Source organism: Urocampus carinirostris, chromosome 20, assembly GCF_059441175.1.
Source record: "Urocampus carinirostris isolate Australia breed hairy pipefish chromosome 20, RoL_Ucar_1.0, whole genome shotgun sequence".
Lineage (NCBI taxonomy): Eukaryota > Metazoa > Chordata > Actinopteri > Syngnathiformes > Syngnathidae > Urocampus > Urocampus carinirostris.
In genome coordinates this window covers 17792966-17802310 of record NC_142368.1, presented here as the reverse complement: position 1 = coordinate 17802310, position 9345 = coordinate 17792966, and the positions used below count along the sequence as shown (strand labels likewise).

General features: G+C 40.6%; 1 protein-coding gene across 1 annotated transcript in view; it reads left to right on the top strand.

The window, feature by feature from the left end:
- The first annotated feature begins 1251 nt into the window (after window positions 1-1251).
- The window catches only part of igf2r (insulin-like growth factor 2 receptor), an 85989-nt gene continuing 77895 nt past the window's right edge, over window positions 1252-9345 (top strand). Inside the window, exons 1-2 of the mRNA XM_088324745.1 lie at window positions 1252-1427; window positions 8837-8976. Coding sequence (XP_088180871.1) covers window positions 1267-1427; window positions 8837-8976 — 301 coding nt within the window. The 5' untranslated portion in view covers window positions 1252-1266. The remainder of the gene's footprint in view (window positions 1428-8836; window positions 8977-9345) is intronic.

Below are 9345 nucleotides of genomic sequence, written 5' to 3'. Positions count from 1 at the left end.
TAAGGTTTTACGTACCCGTCGCAGAAAGATGGCAGACAAATATTTCAGCTCCCTCTAGGTGAGTATTTCGTCTCGTAAAACAAATTGAATTTTTTTGACCAGCATATATTTTAAAAAGTCCTTGTATGAATAGTAGAATAGAATAGAATAGAATATACCTTTATTGTCATTGTTACAAATTGGGTTGAACATATTGTGACAACGAGGCAGCACGGCAGGCAGTGGTTAGCGCGTGTGCAGCACAGTTCTGAGGTCAAGGGTTCAAATCCAGCTACCGGACTTCGTGTGCGGAGTTTGTATGTTCTCCCCGTGCTTGCGTGGGTTTCCTCTGGACACTCCGGTTTCCTCCCACATTCCAAAAACATGCATTTCAGGTGAATTGGCCGGTCCAAATTGTCCTTAGGTGTGAATGAGCGAGCGAGTTGTCTGTCCCTGTGTGCCCTGCGATTGGCTGGCAACCAGTTCAGGGTGTCCCCCAGCCCACTACCCGGAGATAGCTGGGATGGGCTCCAGCACCCCCACGACCCTACTGAGGATAAGCGGTGCAGTAAATGGATGGATGGATGGATATTGTGACAACGAAATTGGGCGTGGCACTCCAGTTTCACATTTAACAGTGAGGATAAAAGAAAACAAGTAGCTCAGGAGGTAGAGCGCTCTTCTTGGGATCAAGGGATCCCAGTTCGAATCCCGGCTCGTCCGTGTTACATGTCGAAGTGTCCTTGGGTAAGACACTGAACCCCTAATACCCCCAATAAGCAGGTTAGCGCCTTACATGGCTGCAAGGCCGCTATTGGGAAATGTGGAGCACATTGTAAAGCGCTTTGGGAAGTCATTGACTTGAAAAGCGCTATAGAAATGCAGATCATTTCATTTCATAAAGGAACAAAAAAGAAAAGATGAGAGATTAAAGAACACTGAAAGCAAAAAGAGTAACTGGAGAGCCTGAAGCCGCCGCACTCGCGCGCGCTACCATCTTGGACATTGTCTGTCTACTTAGTTTCTACATAGTAGTTCATGTATTTTTGCTTTTAATTCAAATCAATATAGTTTTTTTTCAATGAGTGACTGAAAGCGCTAACTAATACACACTGCCCCTTTAACAAAGTGGCAGTGTTAGTTCCCGAATCTCCCACGCTCCCTGAAGGCCGCACGGTTAAACAACATGACAGTCATGTGACGTTGAATCATGTGGCGCAGTCACTTCCTACAGAGCGATTCTTCCCCTCTGGCGATCATCATGTCGTCCTGCTGAAAAACTCCAATATGATTTTAAAGAAGCACAGCCGGCGTTCTTTGCCTCTAGGGCGGCTGTTTTGCTTGGTTTTTACCCTGGGATCTTTCCTGTTTTTCGGAGGGTCTACTCCAGCTTCTGCGGCGCCGAATGATGAAAAGGAGGCGAACCTGTGGTACCAGGATCTCTGCAGGTACACACACACTTGCGGTGTAGACAAATCATTCCATTTGATTAAATTTCAATACTATATAATAAGATAAAGGTTCTTAGTCAATCACATTTAAATGCCATTTTCCAAACAATGTCAGTGTGATCACTCTCCCGCCTCTTGACATTCAGCCGTCTGGAGGAGAACATGAGTCAGCCGTCAATTTCACACCTTGTCAACTACTTGAGAATATTTCTTATCTTTTTGGATAACATTAGCTTATAATGTCTTGGTTTATGCTAGCGCTCTTGGTCGTTAAAACTCAGCGTGGTAATGCTAATTTAGCAAGCTAGCGGCTAGCTTCACGTTCACAAGCACTGTTAACTGGGCCAGCAAATAGCAATTCTTGGCTGTCAAAGTGCTTCAAAGTGAGCAAATATTGACACAATAACACGCTAACGTATGATTGTATCTTCCCTGCGAAAACTCTTTGAATAAAACGCTTTCTTTGTGAGCTTTAATACGTAATTAAATGTGTTTCTCTGATAAACAACTCTTGGTTTTCTTTTAATCGATTAACGGTTCAAACTAGGGCGTAACAAACAATTATTAATAACGATTATATGTTTTCATCACAGATGGAACCAAGTGTATTACATCAAGTCATGTTTATTTGTATAGACCTTAATCACAAAGAGTCTCTAAGGCAGGGGTGTCAAACTCATTTTAACTCGGGGGCCACACGATAGAACAAACATTCTGTCGGGGGCCGGACTAGTGGATTAAAGAGAAATAAAAAGAGATAAAGAAATAAGAGAAAGAGGGGGGGGACAAAGAAAAAAGAGAGAGTGGGAGGGAGCGTGAGAAATAAAAGATAAAAAGTCGTGAGAGAGGGGGGAAAGAAAGGGAGAGGATGAAAGAAATCCAAAGAGAAATAGAAAGACAGAAGGAGAAAAAAGAGAAAAGAAAGCGCGAAGGGTATGAAGAGAGAAAGAGAAAAGAGAGATAAGGAAAAAAGGAAGTTAGAGCAAAAGAGGGTAAAAGACAGAGAGAGAGAGAAAGAGACAAAGAGCAACAAAGGAAGAGAAAAAGAGAGAGACAGAGACAGAGTGGGAGAAAAGGGGTGGAAAAGAAAGAGAGAGAGAGAAAAATAAATACAAGCACAGTGTCTTTGTGAGAGGCACCTGGCTTTGGCAACATCAAGTGGACATATTTCAACCTGCAGCTTGTTTTTCTCTTGCGCTTCTCTGAGTGTTGTCTCGCGGGCCGGATTCAATCCCTTAGCGGGCCTGATCTGACCCGCGGGCCGCCTGTTTTACACCTGTGCTCTAAGGGCTGCACAGACCACAGATTATTGCAAACCACAGACTATTAAGACACCATCACCTGATCTAAAACCTACATGAGGGCAAATAATACACAGATATTGTCAAAATAAAATGTAAATTATTCATATGCTATAGAATAGAAGTGTGTTTGAGATTAGATATAAACATTTCCACTGAGGTTGCAGATCGAATCTCAGGGGGAAGAGCATTCCACAGCACTGGGGCCCGAATGGAGAGCGCTCTTGAACCTGCGGATCTCTTCTTGGCTCTTCGAATCACTAGTAGACAAGCGTTTTCAGAGCGAAGGCTCCGAACCTGAAAATAGGGGGAAATTATATCTGAAAGATATGATGGAGCAAGTCCATGTATGATTTTGTATAATACTAAGACAACCGGGCAGCACGGCGGTGCAGTGGTTAGCGCATGTGCGGCACAGTTCAAGTCATGGGAGCCTCCTACGTGGGTTGCGTGGGTTTCCCTCGGGCACTCCGGTTTCCTCCCACATTCCAAAAACATGCATTTCAGGTGAATCGGCCGGTCCAAATTGTCCCTAGGTGTGAATGAGCAAGTGAGTTGTCTGTCCCCATGTGCCCCTCGATTGGCTGGCAACCGGTTCAGGGTGTCCCCTGCATACTGCCCGATGATTGCTGGGATGGGCTCCAGCACCCCCGCGACCCTACTGAGGATAAGCGGTGCAGCTAATGAGATGAGATGAGACTAAGAACCTTAAAATCTCATCTTAAGATAACAGGGAGCCAATGCAGGTTAGCTAAAATCGGGGTCATGTGATCAAACTTTCTTGTCTTAGTTAAAAGCCTCGCTGCAGCGTTTTGTACCAGCTGAAGGCTCTTGATTTTGGACTTCGGGAGACCGGAGAGTAGTGCATTACAGTAATCGAGACTGGAAGTAACAGACGCGTGAGTTGTAATCCCCGCATCCAACCGAGACAGCATAGGGCGAATTTTAGCAATATTGCGAAGATGGAAAAAAAGCTGTTCAAGTAATATTCTTAACGTGTGTTTCAAAGGACAGATTGTGGTCAAATATGACACCTACATTTTTGACTGACTTACTCTGGGTGATATTACATTTGTCAAAGTTCAGAACAGTTTTTGAGAACAAGTCATGGCGTTTAGATGGACCAATAACTAACATTTTGGTCTCTTCAGAGTTAAGGCGCAAGAAGTTGAGTGACATGCCTTCTTTTATCTCAGTGAGGCAGGCCTTTAAATTACCACAGTTTAGTAAGGCAGATTCCTCCATCGGAAGATATAGTGAATTTCCCTGCGGGGATGAATAAAGTATCTATCTATATCTAATCTATATCTAATCTATCTATCTATCTATCTATCTATCTATCTATCTATCTATCTATCTATCTATCTATCTATCTATCTATCTATCTATCTATCTATCTATCTATCTATCTATCTATCTATCTATCTATCTATCTATCTATCTATCTATCTATCTATCTATCTATCTATCTATCTATCTATCTATCTATCTATCTATCTATCTATCTATCTATCTATCTATCTATCTATCTATCTATCTATCTATCTATCTATCTATCTATCTATCTATCTATCTATCTATCTATCTATCTATCTATCTATCTATCTATCTATCTATCTATCTATCTATCTATCTATCTATCTATCTATCTATCTATCTATCTATCTATCTATCTATCTATCTATCTATCTATCTATCTATCTATCTGAGTGTCATCTGTGTAGCAATGAAAAATGATATTGCGAATAATATCACCTAATGGATGTAAATCCTGAAGAGAAGGGGGCCTACCATTGTCTTTATTGTCATTGATAAGAATGAATGTTAATGGTCTGCATTTATATAGCGCTTTTCATGTCCCTGACCTCCCAAAACACTTTACAATGTGCTTCACACTTACCCATTCACTCCGATAGCAACTACATGCTCATCAGGGATTCAGTGTTTTGCCCAAGGACCTATAACTCGGAGGGGACGGGAATTGAACCTGTGACCTCAAGATGAGCGCTTTACTCCCTGAGCTACTGTACATGGCACTCCAGGATAAACACGTGATGAAGACTTAAGAGAGAAAATAAGAAACTAAAAGAATGTCAGGAGGAATAGGAAAAACTCGGTCATGAGTGCTTGGAGACTGCTGTTGTATGTGCATCAGAACCAATAGTACAAAGACAAACAGTGTAGTGACATTTGGCAGCAATATATTAACACAAAAATATCAGGGAGGAAAAACGCTACCTTTTTAGAACGATACTCAACCCTTGAGTAATCATCGATGCTGATTCCAGACACTGATCAGTTAAGTTAGTAATGCCACGCCATGACTCATAATATACCACCTACAAATCGCAAAATACTATTTTGCCCAAAACTGTATTTAATAAGGACATTTGAATCCTTTTATAATTTCGCATTTCTAATTCTTAGGCGTGCAGCTGATATTGATGCTGATGCTCCCAATTAATACAGGGATACCTCGGTTTTCGCGGTTAATGGGGACCAGAACCATACGCCCAAATTAGCGTTGCCCATTCATAAAAGCCCCCAAAGAGTAAAATTTACCTGGAGATTACATCAGTATCAACCGAGAGTATACGTATGTAACAAAAGACAATTATAGGTCTACAAATAATAACATACAACAAATAATTGCAGTAGAATGAATGAATATTGTCATTATTAAAAAAAAAAAAGTCAAACAAGAGAGCCAATCCTTTCAGTGTAAGAAAGCAATTTTGAGAGCGGCTGGCTAGCTGCGTGCTAGCATCGGGTTTCTTCGAATAGCAACAAATATCGGCAATGATTAAAAATAAAACTGTCCTGAATGTACGGTTTCCCAGGAGCTGTTGTTCCAGGTGATCTATTTCATGGCTGCTGGACCTGGCGTTGGCAAGATACAGGGTCGTAGAGTTGTTAGCCTAGCTGTTAGCAGTAAGCCGGACCCGCAGCACTGCTCTTGCCTTCTTCCAGGAACGCCCGAGTCGCATCTGGAACCCAATAATAATCCCACAAAGCACCCTGTGGTGATCACAATCTTGTTGCGATCTTCTGACTTTCCTCAGAGTCCGATTTAATCGATGAATTTCTTCTCAATGTAACGAGTCACTAAAAGCTACAGTTAATATGCTTCCTGATTTTTTTGCATAGGCAGCGCCCGCCCGCTCTTTGGCTGACAGCTTTCAGCCTATCAGAGTCTCGCACACAGACACACCCACCCAAACAGAGCGCCCTCCCTAATCAGTCCCTGCTGTCTGCAGAACACAATACGTTTATCAATAACAATAAAGACAAAATTTAATTCAAAATCAGCAATAGTTGAAGCGTGAAGTAGCGAGGGCTCTCTGTAATAATGTGCGACTGGTATCTGCACCTCTGCGGATACTTGGTACTGGTACATCCCCATTTTTAGTCATGATAATCAATATAATAAAGATAGGGAGCGATTATTATAATAATAATACTAATACAGTGGGAGAGTTTTAATCTATTCCGGGCAAATGTCTTTTTACAATTGTGTGTCCAACTGATACCCATTAGACTAGTTGCACTAGTCAGTAACACAGAAAAGACTCTTGGTTTGGCCATCATAACAATAGTGCAATGAAAAGTAGTGCAATAGCATTAAGCGACAACGCAATTCCAAAATAAGTCGATAAATACGATATGAGTTAAATGAACAGGAGTTTTTCTGTCCAAGAAATGTGAAAATTTTTAAATAACCAATTTTAGAAAACAAATACAGTGGAACCTCGGTTCTCGACCATAATCCGTTCCAGAACCCTGTTCGAAAATCGATTTGGTCGATCACCGAAAATCGTTTTTGCCATTAAAAGTAATGTAAAATCATTTTAATCCGTTCCAACACCCTGAACGCTTACAATGAACGTAAACATGAAGCTAACCCAGGCTAATCGTACGTTCGCGTTAGCATAATCTTCCGTACGAAAGATTACGCTAACATGAACGTGTACAACTAAAAAAATCATTTGGTTTACACGTCATTTAGCACCCGGGTCTCCACAAAAAGTGGTGAGTGGTTAAAGGATAAAGAAAAGAATTATGAATAGGATTTCTTACCTTTGTGGTGCTCAGCAGAAGCCATGCTGTATGTATAGCAAGATCGGAAACTCGCACACCTTCTTCATATTTTGCTATTATATTTTTCTTAAATGCAATAGTTGTACGCACTACCCTTCTTTTTTCACCTGTAGCAACTTTGCTGCTTGCACCGACCTTCTTGAGAGGCATAATTAGGGGCTAAAACACTCCGTTCACCGATATTAAAAGCGAAAGCAAAAAGAAGTGCGCGCGCACGTCATAACAGTTCTTCTCGAGGGGTGGGGGCAATCTACACCCGTACGCCGCTCAGCATCGCCCCTAGTGTACGGGCGTTCAAACTCCGATTTTTTTGAACGAAAAGCGAAGCAAGAATTTCTCGAAATTTTGGGTCGAGAATCGATTTGTTCGAACTGAGAGGCGTTCGAAAACCGAGGTTCCACTGTACATGACAAATGTATGGTTTGGACTGGTTTTGAACTTTCCAGACAAATTTTCAACATGTTACCTAGTGTTTGTTATGTTTGTGTACTGTAATGCTAAATGTAATTCACCCTGGTCGTCCTGGAAGGGGGATTCAACTTGTGAGGTACCTTCTCAAGGTTTCTCTTTTTCCTCACGCTGAGGTTTTGAGTTGTTCCTTGCCCGCCTGTTGGTTTAAAATCAAGTAATTGTGTCATTGTAATCCTGTGCAGTCCTTTGAGACATTTTTGTGATTAAGGGCTATATAAATAAATTTGACTTGACTTGTCTGTACTGTGTTCAAACTTAGACTAAAATGTTCACTATTTCCCAATTTTAAGGAAACTGTTGCAATGGTGTAAAAATAATTTCTCTCAAATGTCATTTATTTGTCAACCTAATACTTACAAGTGTGGATTGACGAAAATAATTTAATACGGTACCAATTTCAGTGAATTCTTTTTAATTTACCTTATACAAAATTGCTATCCTATTATGAAAGGGAATAAAAAAGGTGCAAATATTAAATGTTGAGAAGTTAAAATTAATCAGATTTAGGAAAAAATAATTGGATTTTGTAGGAAAAGTACTGTTTTTCTTTGGATTAATATAAAATAAAACTAATCAGAAATATACCCAATATAGTCAATGTAGTAAATGACTATTTCAGCTGCAAATTTCCGTTTAATGCAATTTTTACATAGAAGTATAGATGTCAATTTCCTGCATTTCACTTCTCTAATAATAGGGTGTATAACGTTTTGTTAATTGTGTTAAAAGGCTAATGGATGATTAGAAAACCTTTGTGCAAATATGGTAGCATTGCTGAAAACATTTTGACTGGTTTAAGAAACTATAAAACTGACCTCTGAGCAAGTTGAGTATTTGTAGCATCCCATATGGGTGAATTAAACTTCAGAAACGCCTGAAAATAAGGACCTTCATGTGAAACTCGACAGCCTATTCTTATTCTAAGAAACGAAGGCTATTCCATGCGAGAAACGACCACGAAACTAAAGATGTCCGACAACGGTGTGTACTACTCCCTTCAGAGAACAGCACAAACAGGTTCTAACCAGACTAGAAAGAATAGAATAAAATTGTCTTTGTCATTGACATCAAGGTGGTGAAACATAGTATGCATCAAGATTAGACATGGCACCACAGGGTAAACATTTGATAAAATACTTTAAAAAATATGATAAAAATAGGCAAAAATATTTAGAGAGGAGTGAGAGCAAAACGAAGCAAGAGAACAGTTACATGAGTGTCTAGTTTGAGAAATAGATACCTGCCAACAGGTCCTCAACCAGCAGTTTGGTGTCAGCGTGAACATCTACAGGGATGAAGCCTTCAAGGCAGAGTCGCAAAGAAAAAGCCATTTCGGAAACTGGCCGACATTAGGAAGAGACTAATACGGGCAAAAGAACGCAGACATTCCTTTGCTAAATAAATGTGTGACTTTTTCATGGAAAACACAAATTTGTCTGGGAGACCCCAAACTTTTCAACGTGTATGTTTTATTTGACTTTATTTTTTCCTTCTGAGCTGCTTCTTGTTTTTGATTTTGTTCCTGATTTTTCGTAGCTACAAATGGGAAGCTATCGACCTGGATAACAAAATAAGCTACACGCTCAAGCTGTGCAATTCCTCCCCATCTACTCCCTGCGGTGAAGGCGTCGCTGTCTGCGCCCACGACCTGACCAGTGATATTCATCAGTCTGTTGGTAAGCCTTTCCTGTCCTTCTGGCTTGTCTTGTGTATTTCTCCTCAGGCTGGATTACCGTATTTCACGACCAAAAGGTGCACAAAAAAGTCTCACACTGCAGAGCTTAATGCTTAATCCCGATTTTTGGGTGAAATCCGATGTTTTGGTGAGATGATTCACAATTCCAACTAAATGCGACTCCCGAGACTTTTAAGCGTCTCTTGTTTGATTGCGTGACGTCACATACAATGCATTGTTAGCGGAAGTGCTCATGGATGTTAACGCCATTGCATATCTGGAAAGTTTTTGAGCTATTGTAGGCTGAAGAGAGTTGTCGCCCCAAATATGAATTAAATGCTTTCCGTGTTTTTGTCCGCCGTGGTGTGTT